General features: G+C 41.7%; 3 protein-coding genes across 3 annotated transcripts in view; all 3 read left to right on the top strand.

Moving 5' to 3' along the window:
• METTL25B (methyltransferase like 25B) overlaps nucleotides 1-18,856 on the top strand; it is a 492,409-nt gene that overhangs the window by 276,486 nt on the left and 197,067 nt on the right. The window lies entirely within an intron of this gene.
• The window catches only part of LOC309329710 (vomeronasal type-2 receptor 26-like), a gene marked incomplete at its 5' end in the record, with an annotated part of 190,674 nt that overhangs the window by 161,359 nt on the left and 10,459 nt on the right, over nucleotides 1-18,856 (top strand). The gene's annotated exons all lie outside the window — the stretch shown is intronic.
• LOC309329711 (vomeronasal type-2 receptor 26-like) lies at nucleotides 791-17,210 on the top strand (the record flags this gene model as incomplete). Its single annotated transcript, XM_081840724.1, has 9 exons — nucleotides 791-933; nucleotides 2,141-2,432; nucleotides 2,877-3,743; nucleotides 4,426-4,566; nucleotides 6,727-6,779; nucleotides 10,600-10,815; nucleotides 13,347-13,794; nucleotides 16,042-16,168; nucleotides 16,309-17,210. 9 exons carry the CDS (start codon nucleotides 791-793, stop codon nucleotides 17,208-17,210), a joined length of 3,189 nt encoding a protein of 1,062 aa, XP_081696850.1.

The raw sequence follows: 18,856 nt of genomic DNA, 5'->3' as shown, positions 1-18,856 counted from the left end.
GAGAGACTTTGTCCAAAGCCTTACTGAAATAAAGATACAGCACTACACTAACCTTTTCTGTAAGGAAATGTAACACTCTTTATTGCACCTGCAACTGGATCCTGCATTATTTTAAGTGTATTTCCTCTCTCCCCTTAACTGGTATACAAGGAAACACCTCTGTGGTGCAAAATCCTGAAAATCATGTCTTCATTGGTGACACATGCACAGCTAGGGGAAATAGTGCAGGTGTGATTTAGGAAGAGTGTTGGGGAAAATAGGAGGTTCCCTTCAGATCAACAGTTTGCAGCTGGACTGCTTGCTTGCCTGGGGCACTCGCAATTACAAGAGAACTACTCAATAACACATATGCATCATTATTTTGATCTTACTAGAAGTCACAGAGCTCAATGCTCTAAGGAGATAACTTTGGAACTGGTAATTATCTCAAATTGCTGGGGTTTATCATTCATCTTCCCAAATCCCTTGTACACTTTTTCAGGCCATGAACACAATCAATGTCAGAATGTGAAAGTGTATATAAAATAAATTCTGTGTCATTCAGAGCCCACATGAGACATTCTGAACATGCAGGTTTTCAGATCTTTGGCTTTTTCCCTTTATCAAAATAATCCAAAAGTCATTCAATGAGATTTCTTGTAATGCAGTTTATGGTAGATAAGATAGAAATCTGACTTTCGGCATCCCCGTTGGCCCCAAGATGGTCAGAACATTTCTGCTGCTTATCCTTCTATTCCTGTGGATACAGTTGCCTCCAACTGAGAGCAAGGAACACTCTGCTAGATGCACCATGATGGAGCCTTTCCAGCTTCCATACCAGAATTATCAGAGAGGGGACCTAATCATTGGAGGAATTGTTTCTTATTTCGGCTTTGTATTTGAAAAAATCGTTTTCCATGAGCACCCAAACACAAAGCTTACAGATGAACTTTTGTAAGTAAAAAACCCCTCTATCCTTCATAGTGTACGCTTGGTGAGCTCATGTATGCGACAATTACTCCAAACATACAGTGGCATCCTCAGAACACGTTTCCACATGATTTTTTCCCCAGTAGGAATGTTAAATATATATTTTCTTCTCTTTACATTGTGATCTGGTCACCTTCTTTGTTGCTTGATTCCACTTCATGATGCCTCTATCTTCTGCCTGTTCTTCTTTCTCATCTTCTGATCCAATGGCTCTCACCAATTTCTCCCAACTTCATCCTCAAGCTCCCTCTGTGTTTCCTTTCACTCCATTAACATTTGGTTGTCCTTTGTAGTAAAGCTTGATCCTCACATTCACAATCTGAATCACTTAATCTGACAGTCACATATGCTGTGAAACGTGAATATCATAGATTTTAGATTATGTTCTCTGCTTTGCAATGTAAACCATATTTGATAATAAAAAGAGAACTTGAAAACTCTATCTGGCTTATTTGTAGAGTAGACCCACTGAAATTAATACAACTAACTTAGTCTGATCTATTAATGTAATAGGCCTTGTAAGAGTATGACTTACATTGGCTACAGTATTTTTGGTACAGCCATAATTTTATTTAAAGGAGGGAGAGATGGAAACTCGGTTACTAAGAAAGAATATATCCTGTTCCACCTGATGTGGAACCTACACCACCTACACCAAACTCTAACTATCTGAGAGGCTCCAGTCAAAATGTCTGACTTGGCAACTTCTCATCCAGTGAGTGTCTGTTGGTTGCTGAAATAAAATAAGGAGTTAAGAGAAGGATGTGGCAACCAAGTCCCCCTTTGCAACATTAGCACAGGAGGAATGGCCGCCTCTGAGGCTAGCCGCCTGTTAGCAGCCTGTGAGGACCCATAATTTTAGGCAGCAGTGGTAAACCTGCATATAAGAGATTAATTTACATACAGTATGTGTCTTTCAGGATATGAATGTTCTGCACAAAATTAAACACTTTTTAGATGCAATATTCTTAAAGCTGACTGAATATTGTTCCTGGGTTTCAGCTATGAACTGTCAAGAGTCACAATGCATATATGGTTTGCTTGCCTGTTTTTTGCTTATTTGTTCTATTTAATCTTTTGGGATTTGCCAGAGAAAGCCAGAAAGTTACCTATTTGCTTAAGAGGGAGCGGATGAGAATACCTCTGACACAAAGTATAACTCTTTTATTAGAGAAATACTGAAGAACTACCAGAATACTCTCTCCCTGGTGTTTGCTGTCAAAGAAATAAACAAGAACCCAAATATCCTACCAAATATGAGCTTTCGGTTTCACGTCTATGATAGCTATGTAAATGCAAGGATGACTTATCAGAACACCTTGAAACTTCTATCCATCACAGAAAGGATTGTCCCCAACTTCAAATGTGACAAGAAAGGACAAAAGATAGCTGTTATTGGGGGCCTTGACTCTGACATCTCCCTCCACATGGCTACTGTCTTACGCATCTACAAGATTCCACAGGTATAGTAAGTGTGGGGGCTGTGAAGCTCTTCTGTCTCTGGTACAATAGTTATCTTCTGGGTTCTCAATACTTTCTTTTGCTTTGGTTCATTCTTATGATAAAGTGAAATAAAAAAAACTGATAAAAAACATCTGGGGGAGTTTTACAGTGGTGGTTGGAGGAGAGGGGCTTTGGTGTTTGCCTGACTTTGTTTCCCATGTGTCACTGGGAAGCAGCAGGGGGGTTGGAACAGGTCAAACGCAGCAGCAGGAGTCTTCCTCCTGCTCCCAGGAAGCTGCACAAGGCCAGTTGCAAGAGGTCAGAGAACCCTGCTCCTCCCCCCCACCAACAGCTGCTGGAGATATGCGTAATGTTCTTGTGAAATCAACATGCAGATACTTGGGATGAACCACGGCTGTTTGCTCTAACTCTCCAATTCTTGTGGAATTGATTTCTTCCTCCAGATTGCTTACTGCGTATTAGCTCCAGTGAGAAGCCCAGAGTTGCAGCCCCAGACATTCTACCGAACGGTGCCCAATGAGAAATATCAATATGCAGGGATTGTCATGCTACTTCGACATTTCCAGTGGACATGGGTAGGAATTGTGGCATCCGATGATGAAAATGGAGAGACCTTTATGCAAAGCTTAGTGCCAATGCTTTCCCAGCATGGAGTCTGTACAGCTTTCAATGAAAAACTACCAGCCATATCTCAGGGTATAGATAATTTTAGTTTCTTCGAACGCATACGGGCCAAGTCCTCATTCCTGATGGCCTCAGACGTTAACATATTGGTTCTGTGCGCAGAACCTCAGACCATTGCAGTTGTGAAATGGATGCAATATTTCTTTTCATTAGCAGAAGATGTTGCAGAGAATTCTACAGGCACTGTGTGGATTTTGACAGCCCAGTGGGCTTTCTCTTCAGAAACAATTCAAAGGTATTACGATATACAAGTCTTTGATAGTGCCTTGTCTTTTGCAATTCACACAGAGGAAGTCCAGGGATTTAAAGACTTCCTTCAGACCCTGAACCCCAACTCTCCAAAGGGAGATGGGTTCCTCCAGGCTTTTTGGCAACAGGCATTCAGGTGTTTATTTTCTGCTTCCAATGGGCACAAGGAAAACACAAAGACCTGCACTGGCCATGAGAGTCTGGAGAGCCTTCCTGGGCATATTTTTGAAATGGCCATGACTGGCCAAAGTTACAGTATCTATAATGCGGTTTATGCCATTGCACATACTTTACATCAGATGCACTCATCCAGGTCAAAACGCAGAATGATGGCAGGCAGAGGTGGGCTCGATCCTCCAAAACTGCAACCTTGGCAGGTAAGATTTCCTGTTCAGAACAAAGATTGCTTGGGGCTAATCTAATGGGCGATGACACACAGTCCATAGGATGAATACACACAAACACAAAGACAAAGATATACACACACAACCTCTTACAGCTTTTACCTTTCCTCTACAATTCCCACATTCTTTTCAATCCTTAACTGTTTTCTCTTTCCTTCAAGCTGAAGGAGCCACAATCAAGATAGAACCTGAACTTCCCTTCCAGTTGCAGGAGTAGTTGAAGGAGTTATGGCACTCTGTACCCTTTCCCTGCCTCTCTAGGAACATGGGCTGGCAAGACATGTGGAAGCATCTCTTGGATGCGGAAAAGTAAATAAACAAGCAAACAAAAGAAGGAGATCAGGGAAAACCCACCAGGAGCTGCTCACCATTCCTTTGCCCCCTTCTCCCTGCACACCCACCTTGCAGGAGGGGCAGTTCCAGGGCTTCCTGACATGGCACCATTTTGCCTTTGCACACGGACCCCAGAGCTGAACCCTCAGGCAAGGGGCAGGCCACCTGTACTTGCTAGAAATACTTAGGTGCTCCAAATGTTGTAGACTGCACTTTTGGACTACTTTCCATTGTGTGAAATATATGGATTGATACTTTCTCCTTTCTATAATCCACAAAAGCTCTCCTTTTTTAAACTTTGCCTTTGTTTTCTTCTGCCTAGCTGCACTCGTTCTTGAGGAGTATCTCCTTCAACAACGGTGCTGGTGACTTAGTGTCCTTTGATGAGAATGGGGAGTTAGCAGGTGGATTTGATATTATTAACTGGGTTACTTTTCCAAACCAAACCTTCTCCCGTGTGAAAGTAGGAAAGATAGTTCCACAAGATTCACAAAATGTAGACTTCAGCATGGATGAGGGAGCCATCACATGGCACAGATCTTTTAATCAGGTGGGACCAATGGTTTTTTTAAAAATTAGGTATTATTATTAAAAATACAAATTATGTTCATATGGGACAATGCAATACATATGGGACAATGACAATAAAGATTATCGTATCATATAAAGTTAATGTAGACATTCTTTATCATTCATAAGCAATTGTTTAGGTATAATCCATTTCCAACAAGTTATTTTACCATTGTACATGAGGTGAGAAGTAGATATTTTCTTCTTTAGAGTTCTGGTTTGAAAGTATATAATGGTAATATATTCCACTATTTTGCATATGGAATATTGTTGGCTCCCAACTCTCCTCCTCCATGATCACTGGCCAGACTGGTTTTCAGACTGAAGAGAGTTACAGTCCAATACCATCTGGTGGACCAAAGGTTCCACATCCCTGATATATAGGATTTCAGTATAACATTTTAATGCTTTGAACATGAATGTAGGAGTAAATCATGCTGAACCAAGTGAGATTTACAGCTCAGAAGACAAGGAGAGGCTGTTACCCATTTATTTTGAAAGAAGATTTATATTTTTGTGGTGCTTCTCTGAGCCTGATATATGTGCTTCCTATTTTACCTTCTCTGTTGACTCCCTGTAATTCAAAGTCCCCTGTCCTCTCTCCATCCTCCATCTTTATGAAGATGAAAAATTCAATATCCCTTCTCATTCACTCCCAATATTTGCATTACAATATATTTATGCATAAAGGTAAAGGGACCCCTGACCATTAGGTCCAGTCGTGGCCGACTCTGGGGTTGTGGCACTCATCTCGCTTCACTGGCCGAGGGAGCCGGTGTACAGCTTCTTGGTCATGTGGCCAGCATGACTAAGCCAGAACCAGAGCAGCGCACAGAAACATCGTTTACCTTCCCACTGGAGTGGTAACTATTTATCTACTTGCACTTTTGACGTGCTTTCGAACTGCTAGGTTGGCAGGAGCTGGGACTGAGCAACGGGAGCTCACCCCGTCACGGGGATTCGAATCACCTTCTGATTGAATGACGTTCTGATCGGCAAGTCCCGTGTCCCTATATTTAGGCATACAACACACCTTCCTGGAATAATGTCAACCAGTCAACTGATCTCTTCTCTTTGGTTAAAGCTATGTTGTTTACAAGGCACAAGAGAGCTACATTTTCTCCTCTTTTTAAGAATAGGTGCTGCCCCTTGCCTTGTGTAATGATCACTGCCAGCCAGGCTACAGCAGAAAAATGAAGGAGGGGATGCCATTTTGTTGCTATGATTGTGCTTCGTGTCCAAATGGGATGATTTCGAATCAGACGGGTAGGAGACATCATCTCCTATTATAAAAAAATATTCCTAATATCTATTTCAACTGTTTCCCTCTATTAGCAGTTCAGTACTCCTAAACAGAAGAGCTGCTGCACTGATATCTGGAAGAAAAAAGAGATAGTTGGGGAAACTAGATCCAGAACTTTTACAAGTCAGATCTGAGGAAATAGGTGTGGATTATGTCTTCTGGTATCTGCCTGCTTCTCACATGCTACATTGTTAGGAGTGGATAGTTTTAGGTGTGTGAGCCAGAAAAAAGCATGAAATGATCTCTGAAGTGATGGACCTGAGACAGGTGTTGGTAATGCAGGTGAGCTGTGCAGAAGCAAGCTAGCAAGCATGCGCCAAGCAAGCTGCCGGCTAGCTCTGTCGAGGCTCCTTTTATTAGCAGAAGTCAACAACTGGAAACAGTAGTGAAACCACCCTGAACATAACATATTTCCATCTACGCACATTTCCAGTGTTAGCAAATACAAGTGTCAGCAGGAGTTTCCCTCAAATGTTCCCCCTGATACTTGATTATGTCTGCGTCCCCCATCATGCTCCAGCCAAGTGATGTCTAGCAAACAAATTGTGAAAGGACAAAAGGTCAGGGGGGAAACCCTCTTTTCTATCCAAGAAGGCAAAAGGTCAGGGAAAGGGGGCATAACGCTCCTTGACATACTGTTGCACATCTGGTGTGAGGTTTGCCTTCGCAAAGCGGAGCGTTACCTCTACATCTCCCTTTCCTTAATATTTTGATAGCTCTCTCCTTCTTTAATTATGTTTTGATAATTAGGGTGATAAGTCAGGAGACGAGCATGAAGATGGGTGTATCCTGAGTCCGAATCCGTAAGGGCTAAAATGTGAGGCCAAGAACGTGGTTTGCAAAGCTGGAGCAGAGAGGGAATACATTGTATGAAACAGCACCCAGAGATCAGGCAAATCGTGATCAAAATGTTGTAAACAAAAACTTGTTTAGGCCATGGAAACTCAGGAAGCCAGCTAGTGAGCCACAGTCCGTCAAAGCCTTCATTGGCAAAAGCAGGCATAGCATGAAAAGAAACAGCATGGAGTTGGCAGTAAGATGGGCAAATATATGGCCGCAAATAGTGAGTCTGATGTCTCTGGTTGTTCAGGCTTGAGAGAGCTGATGTTGTCCGGTGGCAACCAGAGCTTTGATGTCACCGCAAGTGACTAGACATGGTTCTTTCCTGGTCTGCACTCGGCAGCGCTTCGTCTCCCTCGGGTAGTGCTTTATTGGCATCTCCAGTAGGAAGCTGGAAGTTTGGAGTTGGATTAGTAGGGCCCTGATGCCGGACCATGCTGGAGGGCTGATTGGACTGCTGACTGCACACACCGAACTGGAACTCACAACAGACCTGTAGGGGTAGAAATAACAGCATAGCCCCGCGCCCAGGCGATCAGGGGCCACAGGGCCATGCCACTACAGATATGGCAGCTGTTGACAAAACAGGATGTTAAGCTCTAGGTCCTTGGATTTGCAGAAATGCCTGTCTGCTGGTGCAAGCTGGTCTGAATTAAAAGCAAGGTGGTTAATTGAAAACAACAAAATGTTTATTTGCCTAGGGCCCTGCACCTCTCCCCATTTCCTAATAGTTTTTCCAAAAGCGCCATCAGGGAGTGATTGGCACATTCCCCAATCACTTGACCTTTAGAGTTCACCTTTGCTGCGGTTTCAGATCTCTGGCGGTAGCCCAGATAAAACCATATCATTTATTTTATTTTTATTTTTTAAAGATATGGATTATTGTTTCCAATGCCAAGATGACCAATTTCCCAACAAGGACAGAGATCAATGCATCCCCAAACACCAACATTTTCTTTCCTAAGCAGAACCTTTAGGGTTCGTTTTAGCTTCCTTAGCTCTGGTCTTTTCTCTGGTCACAGCTTGGATACTTGGCGTCTTCTCCAGGAATGGGGACACTCCCATTGTCAAAGCCAACAACCGGGACCTCACCTACACTCTGCTCCTTGCCCTCTTGCTCTGCTTCCTCTGCTCCTTGCTCTTCATTGGCCAGCCTCACCCAGTCAGCTGCTCTTTACGACAAGCTGCTTTTGGCATCATCTTCTCCATTGCAGTGTCTTGTGTCTTGGCCAAAACCATCACGGTGGTTCTGGCTTTCATGGCCACCAAACCAGGATCCAGGATGAGGAAATGGGTGGGGAAATCTCTCACAAACTCTGTGCTTCTTGGTTGCTGCTCCGTTCAAACCAGCATTTGTGCTGCTTGGCTCTGTACGGCTCCTCCATTCCCAGATGTGGACATGAACTCTCTGATGGAGGAAATCATTGTGGAATGCAACGAAGGTTCTGTCGCGATGTTTTATTCTGTCCTGGGTTATCTGGGATTCCTGGCCATGGTCAGCTTCACTATGGCTTTCCTGGCCAAGAGGTTGCTGGACAGTTTCAACGAAGCCAAGTTCATCACCTTCAGCATGTTGGTGTTCTGCAGCGTTTGGCTGTCCTTTGTTCCCTCTTATCTGAGCACCAAAGGAAAGCAGATGGTGGCCGTGGAGGTCTTTTGCATCTTGGCCTCCAGCGCAGGTTTGCTGGGTTGTATCTTTGCCCCCAAATTGTACATCATTCTTCTGAGGCCCAACTTGAACAGCAAAGATCACTTAATTCTGAGGAGCAAATAGGAATCAACTTGTGTTGATACTTTTAATTTTTCTATTTTTTGCTGGCATTTATTGGATGAAAACCAGACAAAGTAATTCCTTGTCTTTCTCAACTCTTATCCTTTTCATCTTTTTCCTTCCCAGAAATAGCCTCCAACCTACATCTGTAATCAATAAAGCTGAGACCAATTTTTAATCGCGTAAAGTTGTTCTGTCAATTTGTTATCCTGTCAATACACTGATCTTCCATTCATAGGGGCTAAAGGTATATCCCTTCATGGGGAGAGATCATCAGTGTGAAACACGTAACTTCTGCCGAGACTATACTTTATATATTTATTTATATGTAATCAGGAAAGGCTGCTGATCTCACAGTGTACTGTAGCTGCAAAAGCCTGTATAACGTGGCAGAACATCATGGACAATTCAGATGCTGAATGACATTTGTTACCCACTGGTCTCCCTCTGCCTAAAAAGATTCTCTGAGTTTATCTTCTCCATGTAGGGAAGATACAGAGTGGCTGGACTGAAGAACATTTCAGCTCTCAGGAGAACCTACAAAAGCCCGTGCAAAGTGCTTTACAAGTGCTGATGATGTTCTGATAGTTCAGGCTTGCAATTTGTGTTCATGAAGCTATGGAAACCCCAACAACCAGCTCTTGTGGGGCCTTGCATAGCTCCATATGCAGCACTGTGAGGCCCCAAAGATCAGCTGATAGCAGGAGCTTGCAGAGCACCATGTTTGCTGAGTTTCAGCCCCAAAGACCAGATGATCATTCATGTGGGGAAAATGGGTTCTCTGGTGTCTCTGTGATATCGGATGATGGAGAGGTTTGCTGCCCCATCCCCATGTCACCTATGGCCCACATATGTCACAACCTACAATTTTTAGCACAAGAAAGTAGAATTAAGAATATTCATGATATGAAGAATACTATAGTATTCCACCTTTAGACATACAGTGGCTCCTCTGGTTACAAACTTAATTCATTCTGGAGGTCCATTCTTGTCCTGAAACCATTCTTAAAATGACGCACACTTTTGCTAATGGGGCCTCCCGCTGCACATGCACCGCCAGCACGTGACTTCATCTCACATCCTGGGGAAAATTCACTACCAGGGGCACCTACTTCCGGGATAGCGGAGCTTGTAACCCGAAGTGTTCACAAGGAGGATGCTACGTAACCAGAGGTTCCACTGTAACTTGGTGAGAATTGATTGTTATAGGAGTGTTTTAAGCATTTTAAAGCTCATAGAGAAAGATTCTAAATCACTGAATTCACAGATTTCTAAATCTAAACTTGATTACTGTATATTTGTCTATTTATTACATTTATATACCATGGTTCTCCTCCTCCCATTTCATCCTCACAACAACGCTCTGAGGGAGGTTAGGCTAAGAGGCTGTGATCTTCCCAAGGTCACCCAGTGAGCTTCATGGCTAAGTGGGGATTCGAACCCTGGTCTCCCATGTCCAACACTCTAACCATTACATCAGACTGGCTCTCTGCTGAAATTTATGGTCTGTCCATATGGTGTTAGTTAATGTAATGGAAAGCTGAAAAGCAGTTATTCTTTTACTATTTATTTTCTTATTAAGCAATTTTCTCTTTTATTCTGACTCTCCATAAACTCTTATTGCTCTCCCTACTAAGGAGGACCAGCTGAGACTTTGGCTGTGATGTGATAAACATGCTCCCCACCCCTAAATCACTGAGAAGCTGATTAAGTCTCCTGTAATTATCAAAGAAATTACGATTATTCCATTGACTCTCTGGGGAGTTCCAGTAGCTGCATGAAAACTACGAATCAAGAGTTGCAGATACTATTAATATCTCCTGTGATGTTCAGAGCTTGGCTTTACACCAAGGTCTCTGTCAGACAGATTGCTCATTCTTTTCCCAGCAAAAATCTGGCTTTCATAACCATCCCAGTGAGACTTTGCTGCTCAGCATCACTCAGATGACAATGTGCAAAGAGATGAATTGTCGCCTTAAAAATTCCTTTTGCTCCTACCATGCTCTGTGCAGGATGGTACTTTCCATGATGTTGGTGTCAGTGCTGCTTCCTCCAGATGAGTGCAAGGCTGTTGTTGCCCCGTGTTCCATCAGTGACCCTCTTCCTATTCTTCACAAATATTTCCAGTCTGGAGATGTTGTTATTGGTGGCATTATGTGTCAAATCTATATAACTTCAAGCATAACCTTCAATGAACCTCCTACAACTGAACTCTTTGATGACATTCTGTAAGGAAGTGTGTGTGTGCGTCTCTGTGTGTGTGTGTGTCTGTGTGTGTCTGTGTCCGCTTTAAAACCATATTGCATATCTGTAATGAATATATTTCTGCATTTGACATATGATGAAAGTGATGCTCATTATACTAGTGGTCAAAATTGTGGAAAACTTTATGAAAAGCTGTATTTCTAAGGGTTGATGGCTCATAAGAACAGTATACCATTAGAATGAACCTCTGCAGTATATCATTAGAAAGAAAATATAATACAGAATATAATGCCCAAAACTGTGCTGAATAGCCCTGACCTGAATTCAACAGAATATCTGTGGAGCTGATTAAAAAAACTTTTAGTCAGAAGCAACCAAAGAATAAAGCACAATTTTTAGAAACAATCTTGGTTTCACATTAAAACACCTGGTGAATTAAAATATTTGGTTTACTCCTTGGGTACAAATAAAATTTATTATTATTATTATTATTATTATTATTATTATTATTATTATTAGGATGCCACTGTAGAGCTGCAATTACAGCAAAAAGTTTCTACGCTAACATAAATGGTGAAAAGTTATGAAATACCCTCATCATGGTTTTCTGTGCATAACTTTTTGTTTGGCTACTTGCTTGCTTTGGTGATCACTTGTAGCTGAGTAAAATTTGACTTCCATTAAGATGGTTTTAACAGTGAGTCCATATGAGACTGTGGAGACCAATCCTGGATCCACACGTCCTTCCACAGTGAGGACCTAGATTTCCAGGCGGGAGTTGGTCAGGGTGAGGCCAAATGTGCCTTCCTCTTAGCACTTTTCTCACTTCCATCCTGAGTTCAAGTGCCTTCAATGTCCTTTACACCTTTGGTAAAAGCTGTTCTCCCAGCCAGTATTTCCCAATTGTCTGTGTTCAGACTACATTTTTTTTAGATTGGCCTTGAGGGAGTTTTTAAACCTCTTTTGTTGACCACCAGCATGGTGCTTTCCATATTAAAGTTTGGAGTAGAGTAGTTGCTTTGGAAGACGATAATCAGGCATAATGACCTGTCCAACAAAGTTGATTTGAAGAATCATTTCTTCGATACTGGTGATCTTTGCTTCACCCAGTACACTGACATTAATTTGCCTGTCTTCCCAAGCGACGTATAGAAAATTTAAGAGACACCGTTGATGGAATCTTTTGAGGAATTGGAGATGGGCATTTATAAGTGGTACCTGTTTCACAAGAATAAAGTGAGGTTGGTAGTACAATTGCTTTGTAAACAAGCATTTTGTTCTCCGTGCGAATGTCCCAGTCCTCAAACACCCTGCAGGAGAAAGCGCACTTGCAAACCTCAGACAGTGCAGGATTTTGGCATCAATTTCAGCCCTTGTGGAAAGATAACTGCCCAGGTAGGAGAAGTGATCAACACTTTCCAACGTTACACCACTGAGTTGGATTTGTGACGGTACATAGAGGTTGTTTTGTTCTTGTTGGTGAAGCACTTTGGTTTTTTTGATATTGTACGTGTAGGATCAAGGTAATGGAAATAATAAATAGAGTTGGGGCAATAACACAACCCTGTTTAACACCTGATCCCACTGTGAATGGTTCACTTTGAGAGCCATGGTTATCTGCAATTGTTGCGGTCAAATAATCATGGAGGAGATGAATGATGTTCACAAATTCATCTGGGCAGCCAATTTTCAGAAGGACAGTCCATAGGGCATTACGATTCACAGCCTTAGTCAGGTCAATAAATGCCATATACAGGGGTTGGTTTCGCTCTCTGCATTTTTCTTGTAGCTGTCAAGTGGTGAAAATCATGTCCACTGTCCTGCTAGAAGGTCAAAAACCATTTTGGGATTCAGGAAGGGCAGCCTTATATATTGTTAGGAGACGATTTCCTAAGATCCTTGCAAGAATTTTGCTGGCTGCAGCTAATAAAGAGATACATTGATAGCAATCCCACTTAACAGGATCTTGAAGGGCTTGATTATTATGGTATTAATCTAAATAATACTGATGTTATGAGCCAGAGATACATACATACTTTCCAAAATGTTTTCACAATATTGGCCACAAGTGTATGATGATTCCTACCAACTTTTTCCTTCCAGGAAGTTCTGAGAGATTAGGGCAGACCTGAAAACACAAACCCACTTCTGCAGTGTGTGATAACCTTTTTCTTCTTATACGGTAGGCTTATACCAGTGTTCAGTTTTTATAAAAAAAGTTTGCAAGACAGAAAAAAAGGTTACAGATAGGTAGCCGTGTTGGTCTGCCATGGTCAAAACAAAATAAAAAAATTCCTTCCAGTAGCACCTTAAAGACCAACTGAGTTAGTTCTAGGTGTGCATGCACACGAAAGCTCATACCTAGAACTAACTCAGAAAAAAAGGTAACATCCCCATTCATTTTCTTAAAGCTTTCTGCTTATTTACCATGGTGAGCTAAGGATTTCTTATTTAATATTTGACTTTAATCAAAGCTAAGTGGTAATTCATTCAGACTTAGAGGTGATTTTATTACAAGATTTTGGTAACCAAACTTTCTCTTCCTCCTCCGTAGAACAGAAATAGTAGCAATCAGGGCCAGGCCGCCTGTGACGTGGCAGGAGTTAGATGTTCAGGGTAGCGAAACATCCACGTTTGTGTTTCAATATATCCATACATGTTCTATGTTTGTGAATGTGAATTGTTATGCACTATGTCACTCTCCATACAGACCAATGACACAACTCTACCAGCATATCCTGGCTTTGGCATTTGCTGTGAAAGAGATAAATGAAAATCCCAAAATATTGCCCAATATCTCTCTGGGTTTCCACATCTATAACAACTATTTCAGTCCATGGTTTACCTACCAAGCCTCCATAGAACTTTTCTCTAGCCAAGAAAGACTCCTCCCCAACTACAAGTGTGATGTTCAGGAGACTCCAAAGGTGGTCATTGGGGGACCAAAACCTGATTTATGTCTCCACATGTCAATCATCCTGTCTACGTACAAGATGCCCAGAGTAAGAGGTCTGCATGGAACATGGGTCATCAATAAAAGCCATTTACAGTTGCCCTTCACTAAGTCTCATTGGGTTGTATGCTGGTAACTGAAGAACAAAATATCAAGGGAATGGCAAATAGTGGGCATAGGTTGGTATTTTTCAACCAAAAATGCAGGTTGTGGAAAATATGTCTGCTTCAGTTCCACACCTCCTTAAAAACTCAGGTGGAAGAATTCCTCATTGGACACTTTACTCCTGTGCAGGACTGTAACAAAATGTCTGCTGCCTGTGGTAGCACAACTGCGTGTTTGCTATGCCTGCTGAAAAATCACTTATATATTTCCCAAGATAACTTTAACATTCCAAATCAACAGAAATAAGTGATATTTGAATGTTACTGAAGCAGATCCCCCTCTGTAAAACTCTATAACCACCATGGGTTATCTAGCGTGTGTGAGGTAATGGTCAACTTCAGGCAGAAGCCAAAGGGGGCACTTTTCTTGAATACCTCTGTCAGTAGGGGAAACTCGTTCCTCTTTCCTATCAAGGAGAAAGTAACTATCCACTAATGGTTAGGATAACATAGTGGATGAAATTCTGCCATCACTTTAAAGTGGGTTCAGTTGTCCTTGGAATAGCAAAATATGGCTATAGATGGCTAGGTACACAATATCATGCTATCACAATTTGTACAAAGGCAGCCCTGTATCCCTGGAAAGTGATGAGCAACTTATCTACACAGCTTATCCACCTGTTTGAAGGAACGTCCTGTCTAATATTTTTTGTGAAGTTCCATGAAATTTAGGCTAAGACTAACTGTAATTCTCAAAAGAACCACATCTTACCTTCACAGTGAACATTACTACGATTAGAAGTATCCTTCACAAAACATTTAAATGAATATTGTGTTCCACAATGTTGCTCTTTTGTATCTGATCATGAGTAGGTCTTTTTTCAGCTGGAACTTACTGGAACTCAGTTCTCTCCCCTCTCAGGGGGACTCCATTGCCATTCCAAGGGAACGAGGGAGGTGTTTGTGGTGAGTTCCAGCACCTCTTTTTCTAGAAAATAGCACAGCTCATTAATTCCTTTTTCCTTTTTAGCTCCATCCATTTTTGAAGAAGAGATTCATTAAAAAGAGAGAAAGAAAAACACTAACATACAACTTTTAAATGGACCACAAACTATAGGTCTTAAATGTTAAAGATAAGCACTCTATTTGTACGAATATTACTAATATTTAATTATTTTTGGCATCTTCATTAATTGCCTTTTTCTTCTTCAAACTTAGCTCCACCACTTTCTGGGAAGTATTTCATTTAATAATAGCATTGGGGAAGAAGTTTCCTTTGACCAAAATGGGGAATTAGTAGCTGGATTGGATGTAATAAATTGGGTCACATTCCCAAATCAGTCATTTCTGAGAGTCAAAGTTGGAACAATGGACCCACAGCTCCCCCAGAAAAGAAGCTTACCATTCATGATGATGGTATCATGTGGCCCAACTGGTTCAACCAGGTAAGAATTTATTCAGGATTTTCTCTATTTTTTTGCAGAAGTGTCCCAAAAATGCCTCATTGCAACACATTGAATCATCAATTATCAGAATCAGACTCAATCTGTTAAGGAAATATCAGGCTGTAGCACTGATAAAAGGAAAGCTATCTTGTTTCTAGCTCTATCTAATACATGAAATACCTGAACTCGCAAGGCGTTTGTTGAATGTCAAATGTTGCTGTATGTTAGCCATATTTCTAAGTCAGTAGAATGGTCCAAGAAGGTAAGACAAGAGATCATCGCCCTTCACAAAAAAGGTACAAGTATACAAAAAGAAAGCAAAGGCACTGAATGTTGCCAGAGAAACCATTGGAAGCATAGTTCGCAAGTTCAAAGTTAAAGGAACAGTGGTTAGACTACCTGGACAGGGCAGAATTTCAATAATTTCTATTGCAACTGTAAGTCAAAAGCACTTGAGCAATTTCAATATTCATGAGATTGTGACCCATTAAGCTTTCAACTGAACATTTTCTAATTTGATAAGAGATTGGCATGCTAATCTCTGAAGAAGTTCAAATACTTACCAATATGGTTTTCATAAATGCAAATGTACTGGAGTAATGATAGAAGTTCCAATGCTACAATTAGAGCAATATTTAAGATCATCTTCAGATAAAACAAAAAACCTCTAGCAAGCTATTGCTTAACAGTCATTTTTACTATTTGAAGATAAGTCCCAAACAATTTCCTTCTTTCATTTATGAACAGGCACAACCCACTTCTCTGTGTAATGAGAATTGTCATGTAGGTTATAGAAAGAATAAGAAGGAAGGAAAGCCATTCTGCTGCTACGATTGCCTTCCGTGCCCAGAAGGGAAGATCGCAAACAAAAAGGGTAAGGAATACATCACACACTTTAATTTTCCCAGTGAAGCTGCTTTCTTTAGTGGGAAAACAGTATAGAAGTAGCAAATATACATTCTGGCATCTCTTTTTTGTTTTAATAAGATTTGTTTTTTCCATTTTCTTTTTCAGACATAGACAACTGTTTTGAATGCCCTGGAGATCAATATGCAAACAATGAACAGGATGGCTGCCTCCCCAAAGACAAAACATTCTTGTCTTATGGGGAACCGTTGGGGATCAGTTTGGCCACGTTGGCCCTCTTCTTTTCCTGCATCACAGCTTTGGTGCTTCAAATATTCACAAAGCACAGAGATACTCCCATAGTTAAAGCCAACAACTGCAACCTCACTTATATTCTCCTCCTTTTCCTCCTGCTCTCCTTCATTTGTGCTCTGCTCTTCATTGGCCAGCCTGAGGAAGTCACCTGCCTCCTTCGACAAACTGCTTTTGGCATGATTTTCTCAGTGGCAATTTCTTGCATATTGTCCAAAACCACCATTGTGGTTCTGGCTTTCATGGCCACCAAGCCAGGGTCCAGCATGAGGAAGTGGCTGGGAAAACAATTGGCCAGCTCCATTGTTCTTTCCTGCTCCCTTATTCAAGCCACAATCTGTAGCATATGGCTGGCCACTTCTCCTCCTTTCCCAGACATTGACATGGACTCAATGACTGAAGAAATAATACTAGAATGTAATGAAGGTTCCACTATCATGTTTTATTGTGTCCTGGGATTCATGGGTTGGCTGGCCATTGTGAGCTTCACGGTGGCTTTCCTAGCTAGAAAGTTGCCTGACAGTTTCAATGAAGCCAAATTCATCACCTTCAGCATGCTGGTCTTTTGCAGTGTGTGGCTCTCCTTTGTTCCAACCTACCTGAGCACCAAGGGCAAATACATGGTGGCTGTGGAGATCTTCTCCATCTTGGCCTCCAGTTGTGGGTTACTGGGCTGTATCTTTATCCCCAAATGCTATGTTATTTTACTGAGGCCTGAGCTGAACAGCAGGGAGCAGCTAATAAGGAGACAGTTTTAAATAATCCAGAAGTCTGAATCATGCTTGTAATTCTAGGTGTCTGTTATTGCTATTTTATTTGCATGTATGTAATTTGAAATCTGGGATACTCGTTGTAGTAAAGTTAGTACTTCCCTAGTAGCTGTTGCTTTAATCTCTGGGCCCGTTGGCTCCAAGGGCGTGAGAGGACTACCATGGGAAAGGAATTGTCGGGCTAAATTGAAGGTTTAACACCTGTGTTCAAAGCTATGAGACCATACCCTCTGTATGTGATTCTGCCTATGCTCCACTAGTCTCCATGGGAAGGGCGGAAACACCTTGATCTAGGTTCTGAAGGCTTAATTGGTTCAGCTGCCACAAATTAGAATTATTAGCCCACAAGCTGGTCATTGGAGAATTCAAATGTAATCAAGGGTTCTGATTGGGCTTGGGGGTTTCTGATTCCACGTGCAAATTATGGATAAAAGATCTAGAGAGTGTTTTGAAAGAACGTGCTCTGCTTTTCGCAAAGAATCGCCCGGCTGCTGATGTCCACCAAAGCAGCCGTCTTTTTGTCCTTTTGTGCTTTTGCATTGAAGATTTTCTGAGACCTTTAGATGCGGATTTCTGAAAGACTTTAACTATCCTAGCTTTGCCTTAGAGTATAGAAGTGAGTATATAGTCAGCTATAATTTACAACGTTCTTATTTTTCTGTAGTTGTAATTTACCAAGAGATGTGCCTGCTTATTAGCATGTTCTTTATGTTTTTAAAATAAATTTTAAGAAAGAAATTTTCTTGTGCATTGTGTGTGCCTATCCGAGGGAATGGCTAATTCCAACGCCTAGACTTCTTGGTTCCGCTATATCAAAGGATTCCTGCCTGCAAGTTTGTGGAAGCAACTTGTAGTTTTGGGGTTAGCCGGTAACAAAGGAGCACAGCTGACTCCCTTGAGCTGTGGCTTCTGGTAACCCTGGGTTGAGGGAGTGGTGGCAGCCTTACCAGTTCTATTTTGTCCTGTTTCTGGAAAAGTAAACAGGCTTGCCAGCCTTGCTCCAGACGCCTCCTCTGGCCGGAGAAGCAAAGACGGGTGAGGGAGGGGCAAGTAGCTGGGTGCCCGATTACTACACTCCTGTCCCTAGAAATTAAACAATCAACAGGTAAACAAATAATTGAAGAATTAACAAGTAAACGATAAAAACGATCTGGAGCAGCTCCAAGAATTCCTTTGGGAGAAACTGTGAGGACACAATCAGGACCGTGGTGAATTGCTTAATTATTTCCATCACTGCCACTGATGAGGATCAGTACTTATTCTGTGGCAATGCTTTTGAGCACAAGTAGCCTGGGACATTATCCTGTCTGCAACAAAATGATATCAGTCAGTTAACCAGCTATCTAACAGTTCCCTTATTTAACCCACATTTTACCAGCTTCCTGTTAGGGTGTGAAACCTAAGACGCTGGCAAGTTAGCAATGTCATGTGACTTTAAGTAGTCAAGCTCGTTAAGTTGTTAAGTTGCTCAGTATATAAAGAGTGTTTGTTTTCTCTGCCTGTGGGGCGTGAAGCAAAAATGTCTGAAAGCTCCGGAGGTGTTTCTGTTATCTTTCTGCAATAAACCTGTCTTTGGAAAGACAGGCTTCCCTGTGTCGTTATTTCTTTGCTGCTGAGACTCTGAAGCTTGTACT

This window comes from Podarcis erhardii (assembly GCF_964252035.2).
Source record: "Podarcis erhardii genome assembly, chromosome: 15".
Lineage (NCBI taxonomy): Eukaryota > Metazoa > Chordata > Lepidosauria > Squamata > Lacertidae > Podarcis > Podarcis erhardii.
This window is presented reverse-complemented; position numbering and strand designations above follow the sequence as displayed.